Source organism: Hemibagrus wyckioides, linkage group LG09 (assembly GCF_019097595.1).
Source record: "Hemibagrus wyckioides isolate EC202008001 linkage group LG09, SWU_Hwy_1.0, whole genome shotgun sequence".
NCBI lineage: Eukaryota > Metazoa > Chordata > Actinopteri > Siluriformes > Bagridae > Hemibagrus > Hemibagrus wyckioides.
Genome location: NC_080718.1, coordinates 18,215,612 through 18,234,072, shown reverse-complemented (window position 1 = coordinate 18,234,072; position 18,461 = coordinate 18,215,612). Strand labels below are relative to the sequence as shown.

The 18,461-nt window shown below is 36.0% G+C and overlaps 2 protein-coding genes and 1 non-coding gene across 7 annotated transcripts; 2 read left to right on the top strand and 1 right to left on the bottom strand.

Annotated features, from left to right (window-relative positions):
* Window positions 1–54: 54 nt before the first annotated feature.
* On the top strand, window positions 55–14,256 carry LOC131358919 (transcriptional-regulating factor 1). Of its 5 annotated transcripts, none has more exons than XM_058398351.1 (15): window positions 55–129; window positions 5,679–7,031; window positions 7,119–7,165; window positions 7,269–7,410; window positions 9,760–9,951; window positions 10,834–11,128; window positions 11,231–11,291; window positions 11,515–11,651; window positions 11,783–11,886; window positions 11,986–12,061; window positions 12,282–12,370; window positions 12,487–12,600; window positions 13,006–13,143; window positions 13,347–13,531; window positions 13,641–14,256. In XM_058398351.1, exons 2-15 carry the CDS (start codon window positions 5,874–5,876, stop codon window positions 13,909–13,911), a joined length of 3,009 nt encoding a protein of 1,002 aa, XP_058254334.1. In that variant the 5' UTR covers window positions 55–129; window positions 5,679–5,873; the 3' UTR covers window positions 13,912–14,256. The 5 variants fall into 5 exon arrangements, 4 of the variants coding, with proteins under 4 accessions (XP_058254334.1, XP_058254335.1, XP_058254332.1 ...); XM_058398349.1 differs by lacking the exon at window positions 55–129 and adding an exon at window positions 1,501–1,749; XM_058398350.1 differs by lacking the exon at window positions 55–129 and adding an exon at window positions 4,556–4,684.
* Window positions 14,257–14,854: 598 nt separating this feature from the next.
* Window positions 14,855–14,937, bottom strand: trnal-cag (transfer RNA leucine (anticodon CAG)). The gene has a single exon. It is a non-coding gene; the product is annotated as a tRNA-Leu (tRNA).
* dusp23b (dual specificity phosphatase 23b) lies at window positions 14,914–18,294 on the top strand. The gene is made up of 3 exons (XM_058398356.1): window positions 14,914–15,289; window positions 16,012–16,304; window positions 16,411–18,294. The coding sequence occupies exons 2-3, from the start codon at window positions 16,035–16,037 to the stop codon at window positions 16,597–16,599; spliced, it is 459 nt and encodes a 152-aa protein (XP_058254339.1). The 5' UTR covers window positions 14,914–15,289; window positions 16,012–16,034; the 3' UTR covers window positions 16,600–18,294.
* Window positions 18,295–18,461: the final 167 nt, after the last annotated feature.

Here is an 18,461-nt window from a genome sequence, read left to right as displayed (position 1 = left end):
ACAGAAGCCACACCCGCGGTTTCTTTATAAACTTCCTTATTTCAGTGCAGTGCAGTTTTCAGCCTGTGCTGCTGCGCTTTACTTCACTGTGTGTTCGTAGTTAGAGATGCCGCCTATACTTGCCTTATGGTATGTATTATTCATTGTGATTAACAGTTTAACCGGGCTACCAAGTCTGTTAGCCTCCTTTAATCCCTTTTATACTAAATTACTGGGCTTTCACCTTGGTTCCTCTGGCAGTGAATCAAAGTGTTTGGCTTTGGAACAATTGGGTAATGTCAGAGATGTTAATGTCGCAAATTACAGTCAGGTAATTTCCTAATAGCAAACCAACTCAGCTGAAAATTAAAGCGCCAATAGCCTGATAAATAAGATCTAGTCTTAACACAGTTATATATTTAGATTGTTAATTACAAGTGAAATAATCCTCTTTGGTGCAAGGAAATAAGTTTGGCTATTTTTTTATTTGGTTTATAACAACAAAAAAAGTTGAACAGAAAGGCTACAATGCCACCATGTGGAGTGATGATGTGGTGCAAACGACATTGATGACTTTGAGAAGCATCTGTGAATTGTATTAAGAACAATTTAGTAAACAAACCCACTCCCCAAACAATATACATATATATATATATATATAGAGAGAGAGAGAGAGAGAGAGAGAGAGACTGGATCTCTGTTTAGTTTATAAAATGAAAATGATTTATAAGGAAATGTGTATAAACTGTTATGGATGCTACTTATGGTAATCTGTTATTTATTAAAAAATAACATCCTTTTTCCCCCCTTAGATCAATTGACAGGTGAGTGCCACTGTAAGCAAGTCACCCGTGAAAGCAAGCTTTTAGTCTGAACTTCACGCAACAATACATATTTTAATATGTACTAATAATTTCTTAAAACGCTGCTAAGACAGTGCGACCTTAAACTCTCTGCAACTTTAACAAATGACCAACTCAAGCACATCATTTTCCTTTCATTCAGTGTGGCTTAAATCATCTTTGTAAATAAAACACTATCATTGAGCGTAGGTCAGGTTTATGCTGTGTTTATGCAGTACCTACTCACTGAATTACTAATCACTAAACACCCACACAAGGGAATCTGTTAAAATGTTAAAAATAGATGCATTTTTAATACATGCTCAATCACAAAAAACGCTACATGAAGGCATGAAGGTTGATCTTACTCTTACTACTCTACGAGTGTGGCACAAAATGCTACGAGAGCTAAATTTGCTTTATGAAGATTTATAATATATATGTTTTTATGACATGACTGAAATGCAATGTTATCTCACAGCATTTATTGCCCAATTTTAACCATGGGAAGCTAGATGTATTATGTAGATTTTTTGGTACAGTTTAATAAAAGCACATCAACACAAGTTTGTCCACAACTCTCATAACTCTGGTCTACAGGCGGGTTTTGCAATGAACAGCATAACACTTAGGTTGAGAAAATAGTTTGTGGTTATGCTCAGGAAGCCTCAGAGCATAGAAAGAAAAGACTGCATTTCCTGAACTTCCTTAAACCCCCCTAAGCTGTCAGAAATAGGACTTAATATAGGAGATACATAGAATTCCTTACTCAGCAGTACATATGTTGACTTCCTCTGCTTGGCCAACATCTCAACATACATTTTTAGTGGTCGATGATGTTTGTGTAGACTATGGTGCATGTGGTTGCTTTTGCCTTTACTGACTTGGCTTACAAAATGGACCAAACATATTGAAGCAGAAAGTAGAGGTAAGACTTTGATCGTTTTGCTCTGGTGCAGTTTAGAGTGTTATGTACAAATGCTGATTATTTAACACATGTTTTTGATCAGCAAAATTAACATTGTAATTTAGATATTTCTTTTATGGAGCAATATGCATGTAGTAGGCATGTTTATTTTTTGGTTATAGTGTTTACTCACAGTAATATATGTAAATAAAGCTGTTCCATTTGCAAGAATTACTGAAAATTCCAACTAAATAGTTTAACTAACTACTATGAGCTGAGATGGTGTGTCTAGTATATACTGGTATTAATGAAAGCAGCTTGAACAGAATATATTGCTGAATATATTTGTATGCACATGCTTGTATGTGTGTGTGTGTCTGTGTGCGTGGGAGACAGATTAAAGACAAAGAACAACATAAAGTGTCTCAAGTTATAAGAACAGCATTATCGTGTCATTTGTATAGTATAGTAGGCCATTTCAAATACTAATTTGACATTTTTCCTTTGTAGGAGGCATCATGCCCAAAGTGCTTTTACTCTCTCCTCTGTCATGTAATGAAATGTTTCTATCCTGATGGGATTGGTCTCCTCTAAAATGACAGGGTATAAGGGCTTGCTAAATTTGATGAGTATGAAAATTATGTAAATCATATGCTATGGCCTTTACAGTCACCAGATCCCAATGCACTTATGGGAGACTTATGTGTTAGAGAGCGCTCTCCTCCACCGTCATCAAAACGATTCAGGGGATATCTTTAAAACGGGTCTCTCCAGTATTATTCCAGAAACTTGTTGAGTCGATACCAATGTGCATTAAAGCTACTCTGTAGTGGCCCAGCACCTCACTAAGACACTTTATGTTGTTTTAATTCTGTATATATTGTGTATTTAACATAGCATTTAAATACAGATGTTTTAAAACAGGTCATTTTTGAATTGTTGTAAATGCATAGTAATTAATAACAATCATAGGTAAACCAGGATAGCCGATTATTGCATCCATTGTATTAGGTATAAAGTAAATAAGGAGCCAGTTAACACATATAACCAACTCCCTGTTGGTAGCTTACTATATTATAACAGTTATCAACATCAGTGACTTGATTGAATGGAACACAGCAACTTCATACTGAAAACAATTTTGACCAAATGAGACAAAATGAGCTACTAGTGACTTCATGAAGTCATGTGATTAAATAATGTTGGTTTAAGGAAGTGAATGTGTCAGTGTATTTTTGGAGACGTGTGCAAAAACATTATAGACTGTATAAAGATATATCCATTAGATATATCCAATGAAAGCTATCCATATTTTCTGCTTCATAATCAGCAAATACACTTTAAATTGATTAAAATGACAAATATTCTGTGATATATGCTATATATAAATCTTATAATATATGCCTTTTTATGTATGATAAATACAATCAAGGTCAAATGAAAAAGTCTTATAGTTCTTCCACTTAGTGGCTGAAGTCTTTGACATTCACTATTCACTGAGTCACACGGCAGAGTAAACTAAGGATGGAAACTCTCAAAACCGCAAAGCCACTCGAGCCATTTGACACTGACATGTTTGATCTGATTCGCAGATCAACTCAGTAACATGGCTATGTACATTATTTAAAAATAATTTTGCTCATGTTTTCTCTTTTATCTAAAGTATACCGTATTCATTTGCGTACAAAGGCCCCTATTGTGATAATGAGGTATTCTGGGAAACTGTTGTAGTCCTGGTTATGGCAGTACATAATAAAGTGTACATATACAAAGGTTTGGAAGCAACAGTTAATATGTTAGAAAAATAATACAAGACTCTGTGTTACTTTAAAACATTTCGTAGCAGTGTCAATAATTTTGCATATGCTAATGTAAATTATATTATTTTAAATACCCAGTTATAAGACTGAATTTTGTTAGGGAAATTTTAAGTGTCTAAATAGAAAATATGAACCATTTTGTATAGTGTTTATAAAAGACAATTGTAATTTAAAACAATGTTTGTTAATAATTCTAGAGTTGACTGTAACTGAAGGATAATGTGAAGCTTTAAAATATACAACATGCTTCCATACAGGCCTTTAGTAGAGGAAGGGGTGTTGAAACAGCATGTTATTATGGAGATGTTGATGCATGTATTCGCAAAAACGAATAAGTTTGTTGGTCATCTTTGTATTAATGCCACAAGGTAACATACACACTCTCGTGCCTTGTTTTGCTTGCAGACATGTATGCATAAGTATTTTTTTAATCTACAATACTATGCAAAAGTATTAGGTGCTTCAAAGAATTGCTGTAAAGCAAAGGTGCCTTAGGAAATAATAAACTTATGTGTGTCTGCATAAAAAGTTAATTATGAAAAGCAGGAAATAGTAAATAAATAAACTTAACAAAGTCAATATTTGGAGTGGCAATGCTTTGCGTTAGAAAAAGTCTGGGGTACATTTTGTGCAAGGAAATTGGCTTGTAAATTTTACTGAGCATCTTGGAGAATCTGCCACAGTTCCTATGGAGACTGTCACATGCTTCTGTCATTATTATCAAAACCCAGCGTGTATATTTTTTTGAAAAGTACTACTTGAAAAGAAGTGCATTGGGTATAAAATATTAAGAAAATATTTTTTGACATCTAAATTGTTTTTGCACTGACTCAATAAATAAACATATTTAATACAATTTTTACTTAAAAAAAAATACTAGGGCAAAGGCTTTTACACAGTACCGTACATACCGTAAAACAGATAAAAATCAAACTGTCATTTAGCTATTCAAACCAGTGCCTATGACAGGAAGTGAACAGTACATGTCTAAATTACATATGTATTCTTGAGTGTGGGTGAGAGAGGAAGTCTCGGACTGAGTCATGGTGTGACTTAACTGAAGGTGCTAAAAAGACCAACATACAGAACACACACTATTCGTTTTTACATATGGACAAATCAGATTTATCGGTGTTGTAAGTATTTAATTTCTTATATGTTTATGGAAAGACTACAATAGTTCAGTTTTTTTTAATGAACATGTTTCAAAGTATACTTTCAAACCAGTCATAGTATACTTTTATACCATTTCCTCTGTATTAACATATAACCATCTTCTCATGTACAAGAGTAACTGACTGTGATGGCCTTTGAGTCATACATCCACACTGAGAGTTTTTTTTAACCTCTCGTGTGCTGCATTAGCTCTCATCTAATGAGCTTTGTTCCACATACACATGATGTACGCATGATAAACCTAGCAGTAATCATTTAATTTTGTGTTTTGCTACATACACAGGAGATCTAGTAATAATTTGAACCAGAAATGAAGTCTCCACAGTTTCAGGACGGTTGTGTGAGGGAAGATGGATTTTCTCTATTCTAAAGCATTTTTAGGAAAACTATTTGACCAGGTGTTTGAATTATAGTTTATATTGCTATAGACTTTATTATTCTTGGTACCAATGAACAACCTATACATTTTGATCAAGTGTGGCATATCATCAAAAGTTTACTCAGGTACTGTGGTGCGAGAGCTTCTCTGCACTGAAGACTTTTGTTTCGGACAAAGCTTTGACACCAAAGGCTCCTGCCATAATAAATAAACGTGTCCTGAACAGGGAGCCTAGAATCATTGGAAGTATCATGAGGAAAGTCTGTACCTTGTACACATTGTGCTTCGATTGTACTAGAGTTGATATATAAATGTTGTACAATAAAATGTTTCCTGCTAAAGATTTTAGACTTAACAAATGTTCGTGTCTAAAGACTTCAGGGATATGAGACTTGATTTGGCTTGCATAAAATGCCTCACAAACATATCTGTGCATGAATATAGTTATGTAAAAGTGTGGAGTTTCACTTAAATTTGTTCCTAGAAGATTGTCCTGCCAATTGCATAATATTCCTTACTGACATGACCCTTTTATATCATCCCAGAAATTTTTTTTTTTTTTCTTCTTTCCATAGGGAATGACTAACTCAACTGAAGTCTTTCTACATTCAGCATCTATACAAGACATACCTGCAAAATGATAATGGAAATATTTGTTTAACATCTTCATTAAGTGCAGTTAAAATCCATTGGTAAATTTGGTTTTTAAGGCCATAAAAAAGACATAGCAAAATTAAGAATAAAGGCACTGATTGATCTCTATTTCCAATATGACCGAGAATCTATATGAGATTAATGACCTAACTAATAACAGTAACGGTTTAAATGTTACAAGATGTGGTTATGCTATGCATAGTACAACCTCAATACAGCCATCACCAGTGTCTCCACACATTAACCAAAAGTATATGCAGTCCCCTACAACTCCACAAAATGAGCTTTCTCCATTACTTGACATACCACATGATGAAGGATCTTGGGACCACAATCAACTTGAGAAGGCTGCATCTTCCATGTTAACTGAGACTATGAATTCCCCTGTGGTCTACCCCTTCAATGTTGCTGAAGCTTTACACGGACTGGATTCCTTTTCCAAGGCATTTCCTGTAAAAAACCCAAATACTGTCTTTGTTAATAATATAGGTGAAAAGAGTTCAGAAGACAATCAGGTGACAGAAATTTTGCTGTCACCCCAGAGAGGAACACCTTCAGCTGGGTCAGATAGAGAGCCCTTTAGTCCGGTAACCATGCAGAGTCGGCCACTGCAGTGCCATAATCAGCTAATGCATCATCCCATAGACAGCCAAAATATGGCTCATAATCCCTACCAAAGCCACCAGCAATATTATGGATATCAACATCACAAGTCACAGTTGAGAGACAATTTAGCACCGTTATACAAGGTACCTTTTAACAAATCTCAGAACCAGTATCTTCTCCAGCAGCAAGGAAATCAAATCCATCAGCAGCAGCTTCCTTCTTATCCATTAGCCCAGCAAAAGCAGCAAGGCCATGAGTCCATTGGATCACCAAGAGATAGCTACACTGAGGACCATAAAGCATCTGAGCAACCAATTTTCCAGACTGGTCTACACACCACTCATTTCCAGGGGCCACAGAATTTTCTTTCACTTTCCCAGCAGAATGATTTTTACCAGCACCAGCAGGCTAATGAGCTAACACACTCATTCCCTTTTAAACAAAATCCATCTTTTCAAGATCACTTGGGATCAGGTGACATTATGGCAGGATTTTCCAATCCAAAGGAGGAGGTTTATATGGATTTAAACTACCACCACAAACAGGAGGACTTCTGTAGTTCCCATTATCAAAGTGTGGGGTCAGGGGTCAATCAACCTGCTCAGTCACTCGCTCTGAGAGGAGGAGTACTTCATCACCTTAACTCTTACAGGCCACCTTGCGAACAGGTATTTCATTAAAAAAATGCTATATGGTTCTGGTCTTTTAAAATTGTAGGACAATTTTTAATAATATCTCCCTTTCTTTCTGTTAAGATGCGCTCATCAGATATTCAAGAGGACCAACAATTACCCTACTACAGGTTGGACATAGGCATTATTAGGACTTTATTATGAAACATTTTCATAATTGATTTTCAGTTTTTATGTCTTTATTTTAGCTTATTTTTGTTTTATTTATGCTAGGACGGAGGCACCGAGAGCTGAAGGAGCAAAAACAAAGCTGAAATGCATTTTATGCCACCGGGAGTTTAAGAGCTTGCCAGCTCTTAATGGCCACATGCGTTCCCATGGAGGATTCAGGACAAATCCCCCAATACAGAAAACTGTAAGTCCATTTACACTGGATTACTATTAAATTAAGACATATCTCTTAAAACAGTTCTTAATAGTCTGTTGCATTTCCTTAATAAACATCACCAAGAACTGCCTACTATAAGGGAACGAGGTATCTTGACATGGCAGATGTTTATACTGATATATCAATTAAAACCAGTGGCGGGCCATGCATTTCACACCTAGGCCTTCACTGGCCTTCACCAAATCAATTTCTTCTCCTCTGTCAGCCATTGTGAGTTAAAATATGTATATTTTATTTAGTTTGTGGGTTCGCTGCCTCTGACTACTCCAATTATCCAATCAAAGGACGGGAAATTGCCGACGTAACTGTATGCCTGCTAGATGGCCCCAGTGACGCCAACTCGAAATCTGGTTGGTTAATGTAACAATTTCATAGCCACTTATTTTAAGCTACGGGCGACTGCACTATTGATTCTGAAGGCCTTAAGGCAGATTTCTTTCATCTTGGCAACACACGATGTCATCCACTGGCTGAAATATGATTGGATAAATACTCTTATCATAAATATACACTACTGGAAGCAGCGCAACCAAGAGAAAAGCTATGAAATGTAGAGAATAGACTATTGGGAATAATTTAATACACATTCATGGAAAAATATATTAAATATATTAAAATGCGAGAGAAGGCCTTGCTGGCCCTGACGGACCACCAGGGGCATTGCTAGGGCTAATAAGGCTCGACCCCTAAATGATTTTAATCTAGCCCCAAATGTTTTGTCCCGAATTTTGCTCCCGGAGTGTAGAGGAATTATGTAAATGTTGATTGTTTTATTTGAGCACTGTTGCCATTTACTCTACGCGATTTTGACTGACATCTCTCTCTACACGCGCATTCACACACACACACACACACACACACACACACACACACACACACACACACACACAGGCCAAAATACCACGAGCATGTGCGCTCGAATATGCTCTAGAACCGCTCTCGCGATACTTTAATGTCATGCGCAGCGAAGCTTTCACACCACGTGGCTAAAATACCTTACAGCCCTTGAGCGCGACAGCAATAAAAAAAACACGTTCAGAAAACACAACAATCTTATTATTCAGATAATAGCCTTTTAATTTTTAATCTTAACACAGTTGACATTAGGCTAACAAATGTATGTTGTGTCAAAAAGGACTGTCTTTGATTATGAAAACCCCGACCCTTTTGAATATTATTCCATACCCAAGACGTACTTAAATTAAATAAGCCTAAAGATAGGTCTAAATAAAATCTAAACTGTTAAAGCACTAAGACATTACAGTCTGAACATCATGACTTTCTATTATTCAACTAATGCAGTATTTATGTTAAAATACATACATGGCTTAGGCGAACAATGGGCCAGAACAGACTCAATCATTTGGCTGTTCTGAAAAATAATTCTCAGCACTATAAATAATAGTATGGTAATTGACCGTTTTGTTCAAATCAAGTCTCGGAGATACTCTGTGATGATTCCACCCTCAAAGAAATAGAATAGAAAAATCACCAAGAGCATGAAGAAGACAAGATACAAGTACAGATGAGAGAATGAGAGAGGCAAAATAAATAAATAAATAAACAAACAAACAATAATACATACAGTAGTGCCAGCATAAATGAGGAATGAAATAAGAGGTGCAAGTATAATATAGATTATTGTTAAATAATAATAATAAAAAAGGATCTACACAGCACTGCTTCACACACAAGCTGTGAAGAGATAATATTGCATGGTATACCTGTGTGAGAGAGAAAATGTAATGAATTTAATAAACTACTTTTTTAGTAGCAAGACTCTGAAATGATGGAAGGAGTCAGAAAAAAGATTGAATGAAATTTTCTAAATTTGTGTTAATTTGTGTTTACTATTAAATAATATTACATAAAAAATACCCTTGCAAAACATGTTATTCTTGCTTACCCTCTCTCCCTAATTAGCCCCTGAAGTATCAGGCTCAGCCCCTGATGTTTTCAAATCCTAGAAACGCCCCTGCAGCCCACCACTGATTAAAACATGTTTAACATATCAGAAAGCTGCAGTTGACTCCTACAGTCTTCTCAAAGTATTACTGAAATGTAATGGTTGCAATTTCTTACTGTATCCTGGACCTCATAATACTAATCATGGTATTTAAAACCATAGTGTTATATAAAGCATTTTGAGCACTGTTTGTGTCTATATGTTCCCAGGATAAACCAAATATCTTGGTTTGAAAAATTGTTCAATATCTACAATGGTATTAAAAGAATATAATTCCTTTTTTTTTTCAAGTGAGACTTTATAATGTTTAATTCTTTTTGTACACTTCTTCTGTTTTGGCTTCCTTACAGACCGATGAACAAATTCATCTGTCTAAAGAAGTAATTCAAGTTGACCCCATGGTGTTCCCTGTATCTGTTCCTGTAAAGGATTACTCAGTTCCCTCCAGGCTTCCAAATAACTTTCATAACCACCTAAGACATAATGATTTGGATAACTCAGAAGAAAGTCATACACAGCGACAGAAGGTTCTTCCTTCCCGTGTGAGTTTTGTTGCACCCTATGAAACTGGTTCATTACTCTGTCAAATATTGGGCCTCGTTCATCAAACTTTGATTAAAATTGTGTATAAATGTTAACATTATCCAAACTGAACTAAAACACCAGATTTACAGAAGTTTCATCACAGAAGTTTTTATGTGCATAAGCTGATAAAAGTACAGGGCACTTTGGCACGTCACAGCTCTTTGCTTTTGGTGATGGCCATAAAATTGCATAAAAATGCCACACTCACATGCCGAACATGCAAACAGCTAAACAGCCAAAAAAACTATGTTGCAAAAGTTGGAGTACTTCTGTCTCACATTTTTGAGAATGAAAAAATATTATTTTTAGCAGTGTATCCAGCTGAGACATACTACATGAAAAAGTCAAAATATGGATTAAATAATTGTAAAAAATGGGGTCAAAGGAAAATTTTTTGACACAGTGTTTTTCATCTACAAGGGAATGCGAAATCACGACAAAGCTTTTTAATATTGACTAGATAGCATGGCAAACAAATAAGCCAGCTTTCATTCTCCAGAAAAAAATGATCTATCAGAAAAGTAAATCTAACAATAATGTCAATTTTTCCATTAGCACCGTCTCAGGTTGTAGTATACAATCTGTACAGACCATCTGTAGTGCATTGTAAATCATAAGGTTAGAAAGCAATTAGTCAAGAATTCACAGGACTTACATGAATACCAAGTTTTTTGTGTAAATGCACCTATGAGCGATTTAGGCACAAAACTGTTTATATCCAGCTTGATAAATGAGGCCCAATCTTAGTACATGGGTCACCAGAGTGATCTGAAAATACCCTCATAAAGGTACAGAAAATATTGTTAATAAATGAAATTCTATAAATGCAAACATTCTAGGCCAAGAGTTCAGTAGGAGCTGGAGAAGGTGCAGCAAAGCAAGAGAAAAAGCGGTATCGACACTGCCTGGTGCCACTTGTAATCTCCCCATGTGCAGCTGGTCTCGAGTCCAGAGGCCCGGTGCTTTTCCAGAGCCAGCTGCGTTCACCAATCAGCTGCGGCGATGATGTTCCATACACTCCTCCACCAATGCTCAGCCCTATACGACCAGGCTCTGGCCTTTTCAGTAGTGTTAATGCAGGGCAATCATGCACTGGAGCACAGACTATTCCACGAATTCGCTTGAGCAAGGACAGTAAGTGTCAGTAAGATATTTAGGGTGTGTACATGAATTATACACATACACACAAAACACAAAATGATAATATGTGTCTTTAATTTATTTAATGTTTCACAGATGACAAAGATGACTGCAGTGTGACATTAGATTCAGGGGATAATTCAAGTAGCATTAAACCGTAAGTAAAAACAACAAAATAACAATCATCATCATCATTATCATAATAATAATAATATAGATACATTAATTAATGAAAAGAAAGAAAGAAAGAAAGAAAGAAAGAAAGAAAGAAAGAAAGAAAGAAAGAAAGAAAGAAAGAATCTATTACTGCAATATGATACTACAAGTCAACTACTTTTTATACTTTTTTTAAATATATATATTTTTTATCTATTTTGCAGCCGGATCAATATTGGTTGCAATTTCCAGGCAGACATTCCAGATGTTCAGAGTCGCTCTAAAGTGTCAGAAGACATCCATAAGGCTAATCTTCTCTGGACATCCTGTTATTTGGAGACCCCTGAAAAACAGCAGAGAGGTAACCTCAGTTAAAATACTGTCAGTGTGAAGAATGTTCAACTAAACAATTAATTAATGTAGGAATGCTGCTTATATAATATATACTGTAATATGTTCTGACGGCAATTGTGCACTTCTGTCTGATCCAAGTGGATGATCTTCTAAAGATGGCATGTTCCAGTGTGCTTCCAGGAGGAGGGACAAACACGGAATACACACTTCATTGTCTTTTTGAGTGTAGGGGTGACATCGTGGTAAGAATGTCTAATTAACTTGCAAATATGAACAATATTTTGATGACTAGCTTTATTAAATGTTCTTGTTTTGCATCTGGTTTTTAAATCATTTTCCAGGCAACCCTAGAGAAACTACTGTCTGTGACAGCAGCGAAACATGGATCCAGCCTTCATACAAATTACCATTATGCTGGTATGACTGCCTTTTTGTATCTTCTGAAATATTTAACTTGGTATAGTTTGGTCAGTTGGCTTTTCTCCTCATAATGTTCTATAAAAATTATTTAGAAGATAATATTAACAAACATTCACAAGTCAGAGCTTATTTTCTTAGATTCATAATAATGTTTATATTAGGCTTGGGAGTAGTTACTTACCGCCATTCCCTTATCGATCCTTGCTCTATCTTCTAGGATCAGATAAATGGACTCTGCAAGAAAAGAGACAGCTGAACAAGGCCTTGCTAATTCACAACAAAGATTTTCACCTAATTCAAAAAATGGTAAATGCACCTGTAGTAAACACAATGCAATCTACAAAATATTTTACCTTGATCTTTCATTGTGTAGATTATGTTATTATTAGTGCAGTGACATACAAAATGTACTTTAATGCTAGGTGAAAACTAAGTCTGTAGCTCAGTGTGTCGAGTATTACTACACATGGAAGGAGAAGCTCCGACTGGGCAGGAGATTCAGTACGGGTCCGATAACTCCAGGCCAAGTGAAAGAGGTAAGATCTAGGCTTTTACAGTCTCCATTCTCATCACATGGTCTTGGATGTGGTAAAATAATGGAAAAATTTCTAACAGAATGTTGTTAAGACATGGATGTCTATTCGTATCCTTGTAAGAGTGCAGGTTTACATTCTAATCAAGCAGGAGCCACACAAGATTCCACCAAGTCAGCCAAGTTGATCGTTGCTTTCAATAGACTCAGCATTATCTTCTGCTTGGTTGAAATGTAAACCTGCACACACACCAGCCCTTTCCTGACATCCCTGAACTACGGCAATTGTGTCATGCACTGAGGCTGTAAATGTGCCCCAATAACATTTCTATTATGTTGTAAGCACTTGCACTGTTCAGTCCTTAGTTGATGTCTTAATAATTATTGCAATGTTCCATTGCTCTCTTAGAATAGAGGTCATTTGAAGGAAGGCAACACCAGACAACCTGCACATGAAACAAAGAACAAAACCGGAGTGCTGGAATTTACTGAGCTTTCTAACAACATCAGTAGTGCATTTACTGGTGAAATACCTAGATCTGGCCCTGTGAGTTAATCTGTACAGTAAACAAGATTCTATTGATAAGGTCACATGAAGACCTGATCTGCCTCTGAAGTGAAGCTTCCGGGGCTTTGTTTTATTTCCTGTTAGAAACTGAAACCTGGTTGTTGATTTTGTTGCAATGGTTTTTAATTGCTCTTCGTGTTGGCTGTATTTGTTTGTAATATATATTTTTCTTTTCAAATTAGATGTTTAATGGGAATGAATGGAACCAAAGTAATATAGGTGGGCTGAGTAATTCTCCAGCTGAAAATAACAGACCCAAATCAGCTCAGCACTTTGCTTCCGGCTCTGTAAAAAGTTCACCTTCAAACAGTTCAACAAGTGGAGACACTGACTCAAATCTCATCTTCCCCTGCACTGAATGTGGAAAGTAAGATACAGTTGAGACTTGACACTTGGTGATTTTTTTCAGTTTGTTACATGGTCTCAAATATTTATATCTGTCATTAAAATGTCATTTTTTAACCTTGTTTTCACAGAGTGTTTCTTAAGGTGAAAAGTCGTAATGCTCACATGAAGACTCATCGCCAACCAGATGATCCACAGTTTTGGCAGCTTACTAACTTTCCTGAACAGGAAAAAAAGAGAGCGACACCAGCCAGTCCTTCTGTTGGACTACTTCAACTACCCCTAACAACTCATTCTGTATCTTGCACCAATAATGGAGATATAAAACCATTATACATCAACAAGGCAGAAACACTGCAACAAGCAGACTGCCTCTTGCAGAGCCATAATCTTAAAGAGTAATATTTTGACCTCTGCTGAACTGGGCCGATATAAGTGGAACTTTGTTTAATCAAAATGTTAAGATGTTCAAATTCTGGCCAAAATACCATGGTTCAGAGACTTTGTAAAAACTATATCTTATGAACCAAATGTTTATGAGGCTTATTAATAGGGAGATGACATTTGTTGGTATAAACAAATAATTATTTTAGTCCTCAGAATATATTTGGCAACTTAAAGTTTAACCTAGATTAAACTGGCCCAAATGGATAAATGCCAGTTCTATGTGTATAAAGTGTGTGTTTTAACCAAAGCACTGTACAAATAAACAAATATGTTTTAAAAGCTTTATGAAGCGGGTCCAAACATTGTTGGGTTGAATTGCACTTTTTGGATTTTATATTGGAGCTATTAGTATGAACAAGAGATATGTAAACCCATAACATATTAATAATTCCTGTTGAAAAATGATGGTACCGATAGGTCTTTTAAGAGTTGTTTTTTTATTAGCATGATGGTGGTTTTTGTTTTCTATATAGGTTGATAATACAGTACATTGGGTTAACAGGTGACCTGTGACATGTGCCTTGTAGGAGTCTAGTGGTATGGTGGTGAAATAGTGATAAACTGTGGTTTACTGATCAGTCATTGACCTGATTTTTATTTCAATTGTTATCCTCCTGCAAGGAAACGACAAGCACTGACACACAGCATTCGCAGATAAATATGTGGCAATTGTTCAACTACAACAATTCAGTTAATTACAAACTGAACATGGGTAACAGTGTGAAAATATGTAATGTAGATAATTAACTGGTGTTTGTAAATAACACAGTGTACCTTAGTGATGCGTATAATACAATGCATATATTCAGTAGTAAGAATGGTAAACGTGATGTACTAAAAAATAAAAGAATTATTAGTCTGAAGCGGCTGACGAAGTAATTAAAAGAAAAACATATGTTGTCAGAAGTGGGATTCGAACCCACGCCTCCAGGGGAGACTGCGACCTGAACGCAGCGCCTTAGACCGCTCGGCCATCCTGACATGTTGGGAGTAGCTTTTCATATTACAGATGATTTCAACGCATGTGTATAATTCATATGTCGTTGTCTGTTAGTCTAGCCCGGCTTTAAATCATGAAACTGATCTATTCTGCATTTCATATTTAACTTTGCTTAGTAACGACCGGAGACAATGATCAGCGAGTATTTTTAGCTACATGCTAGCAAGCTGGCTAGCTTAGCTGCGTAGCAAGTGGTTCCGAATATACTGTACGGCTGCTCATTCGTATGAGTGTATATGGTTATTTGGAGCGTGCTTAACATTAGACATGTAGGTAAATATAAAACCTGTTGAAAGCGAAAGGCGAAAGGGCGGTCATCAGAAAACAGCTGAGGTAAGTTAAGATATCTAGTTAATTTCACGTAACTAGCTTAGCTGCTATACACGGTAGCCTAATGTCTAAACTGTGACTAGTTAAATGAAAAAAACTAGCTAGCGAGCTAAATGGCTAACTTCGTAGCTAAGCAGTGGGAGTATTGTATACTTAGAAATGTCAAGTAAATGTGTTAACAAATTGGATGGTTCTGGTTAATAATATTTTTTAGGAGATTATGGAGAACAAGCTGGTGACTTTAGTTGCAATTGCATTAATCTAATAGCAACGATAATTATGTTTAATCACCGTGTTTCATTACTAAAGGCAAAACATCCTCTCTATACAACCCAGCTGAAGTGAACTGAATGTTAAGTTGGCTGAATACATCAGAATATTTACAGATATTATATATTTAAATCATGCCATTGTTCAGTGGAATTTTCAGTCTGCTTTAATATAAACGTGTAAGCATAAAAAAAATCATTTTAGAGTAAGTGAAGAAATATAGTTTTATATATTGATGTGTTGAGGTCAGCAGGGAAAACCGAGGGTTAATAGTGGTGGAGGCCAGAAATTTGTGGAGTCGCACTCTTCCTGTCTCTATATGATTGACAGCAGTGTATCAATAATATGAGAACCTATCCAAGCCATAGGATTTTAAGTAATAAGTGCAGTGAATTTATTTGTGCTGTATATAAAAGTGGTTTTAAAACTGATACTGTATAAATCTGGGTTTACAGGTTAGCGTGGACCCTTGAGAAGAATGGCAGCTGCTCCACCTCCCAACTTTTCATGGGTTGAACCACAAAAATTAGCTGGACTAGGGATGCCAAGGATGACAGCCCATTATCAGTTTCTGCTAAATAACGGAATCAAACACTTAATCACTTTGTCTGAAAGAAAGCCCCCTTACCATGACACTTGTCCAGAGTTGACTTTGCATCACATCAGAATACATGACTTCTGTGCGCCAACTTTTGATCAAATCAAACGCTTCTTGTCCATAGTGGAGGAGGCCAATTCGAAAGGAGAGGTAAAAAAATCTAAATCGAAGCCTAATCTATCATGAAAACATTCTGATTTCTGACTTATTACTGATATTCCTGTTTTCTAACTTGGGATCTTCTTCTTGTTTTTAGGGGGTCGCTGTGCACTGTTTGCATGGTTTCGGAAGAACCGGAACTATGTTAGCCTGCTACTTGGTGAAGAAAAGAAAAATCAGTGGGATTGATGCCATTAATGAAATTAGAAAGATACGCCGTGGTTCTATCGAAACTCGAGAACAGGAGCAAATGGTAGTGCAGTTCTATCAGCAAAATAAATGTTGATGTATTGTATATTAACTAATATAAAATGTAACTACTTGACAGAGTTGTGCTGTGCATACTGTCATCATTTATATTTATAGAGACGAAATCAACAAACAATATAAAAGTGCTATGTAAATATTTCATATATAACAGTTATAACTATTTGCATTTTTAAGGACTTGCTGAAAATAATGAGATGTACACTGATCAGGCATAACATTATGAACACCTGCCTAATATTGTGTTTGTCCCCTTTTGCTGCCAAAACAGCCCTGACCCGTCGAGGCATGGACTCCACTAGATCCCTGAAAGTGTGCCTATGGGCCCCACCTCGCAACTTACAGGACTTAAGTGACTTAAAGACTTAATGACTTAAAGGATACTTACAGGACTTAAAGGACTTACAGGACTTAATGGATACTTTCGATAGGTACTGACCACTGCAGACCGGCAACACCCCACAAGAGCTGCAGTTTTGGAGATGCTCTGATCCATCACAATTTGGCCCTTGTCAAACTCGCTCAAATCCTTACGCTTGTCCATTTTTCCTGCTTCTAACACATCAACTTTTAAGATAAAATGTTCACTGCATTTCATTGGCTCTGTACACGTACTCTGCACAATGACAATAAAGTTGAATCTAATCTAATCTAATATATCCCACCCATTAACAGGTGCCATGATGAGGAGATAATCGGTGGTATTCACTTTGCCTGTCAGTGATCATAATGTTATGCCTGATCGGTGTATGCTAAAGTGACAAAATGACAACTATGCACAGTCCTATACCTCCATATCTGCAATGTTTATAATCAGTGTTAGAGCAATGGTTAAAAAGACAAAAATCAACTGCTTGATCCCATTAACTGCGTGATTATAATTTTAGAGATTTTACACACATCTGAGTCTTGTTACATGCTGTTTCTAATTATTCTTTAGAAAAATAGCAATTTATAAGCGTAATAAGTTATAAGTGTTAGCTCAAACATTATGTCTTATTTTCAAAGCCTAGGGCAAATGTGTGAGACGGTGAAAAAAGATTTTCTGCAGCTCCTGTGTATTTGGTATTCAATAAACATTGATTCATGCTACATTGTAAACATATAGTTTGTTAATAATGGTAACAATTTCTAACTGTGTCATTCATCAGTACTTTGGTTGTAGCACTGACATTGAGCAGACTTCACAGTATTGTACCAAACTCTCTGCAGTCACTAAGCACGTGTTCCTCTGTAAACATTGCACAGATTTCTTTACAGGTACCTGTTTAACACATGTACGCATATGTTAATAGTTTTAGCTCTCTAGTTTGAAGTCAGGCACGCACATTTTTCAACATCCATTACTTTAAAAACATTTACTCTTTATAAAATATTAGTATGTGATTACCTGCTACAGATTGCCTGACACGGTGTGCCATATGTATACATCAAGGTAGAGTTAGCAATATTCCTTTTTCTAAAAGTCTGAAGGTTGAATTGTTTGTTAAAAAAACAATCAGGATTCTAATATTCATTTGGAAATTAATTCCAACATTTTTGCTTTGACCAAAAAATATTTATATTTATACTTTTTTAAAGAATTCTTCAACTTAATCTTTTGTCACGATAAAGACTTTTCAAGACTTTCTTCAAGTTTTCATCGTTTGTTCCTGTCAACAACTCATGCATCACGTGCCTACTGTTTCCTTAACCCCGTGCTGTATTTTTAGAACAGTTCATGCTAAGTACACACGTTTGTAGATAGACGGCTTGGTACAGTGTCAGACCTTTAAACTACATTATAAAAACTATTGCAGTGAAAATTCAGAGCAAGTCAATTGCAGCTGACCAGTCCTGCAGAGGTTTATTTGCAGTAGACTAATAAACAGTAGCTACAAT

What these genes read in the sequence shown, in the direction of transcription:
- dusp23b (XM_058398356.1), top strand. Translation starts at nt 16,035, where the DNA reads ATGGCAGCTGCTCCACCTCCCAACTTTTCATGGGTTGAACCACAAAAA. An exon ending in AGGCCAATTCGAAAGGAGAG is followed by an intron (nt 16,305 to 16,410) that starts GTAAAAAAATCT and finishes TCTTGTTTTTAG; the next exon opens with GGGGTCGCTGTGCACTGTTT.
- LOC131358919 (XM_058398351.1), top strand. Translation starts at nt 5,874, where the DNA reads ATGACCGAGAATCTATATGAGATTAATGACCTAACTAATAACAGTAAC. An exon ending in TTCACCTAATTCAAAAAATG is followed by an intron (nt 12,371 to 12,486) that starts GTAAATGCACCT and finishes CTTTAATGCTAG; the next exon opens with GTGAAAACTAAGTCTGTAGC. An exon ending in CTCCAGGCCAAGTGAAAGAG is followed by an intron (nt 12,601 to 13,005) that starts GTAAGATCTAGG and finishes TTGCTCTCTTAG; the next exon opens with AATAGAGGTCATTTGAAGGA.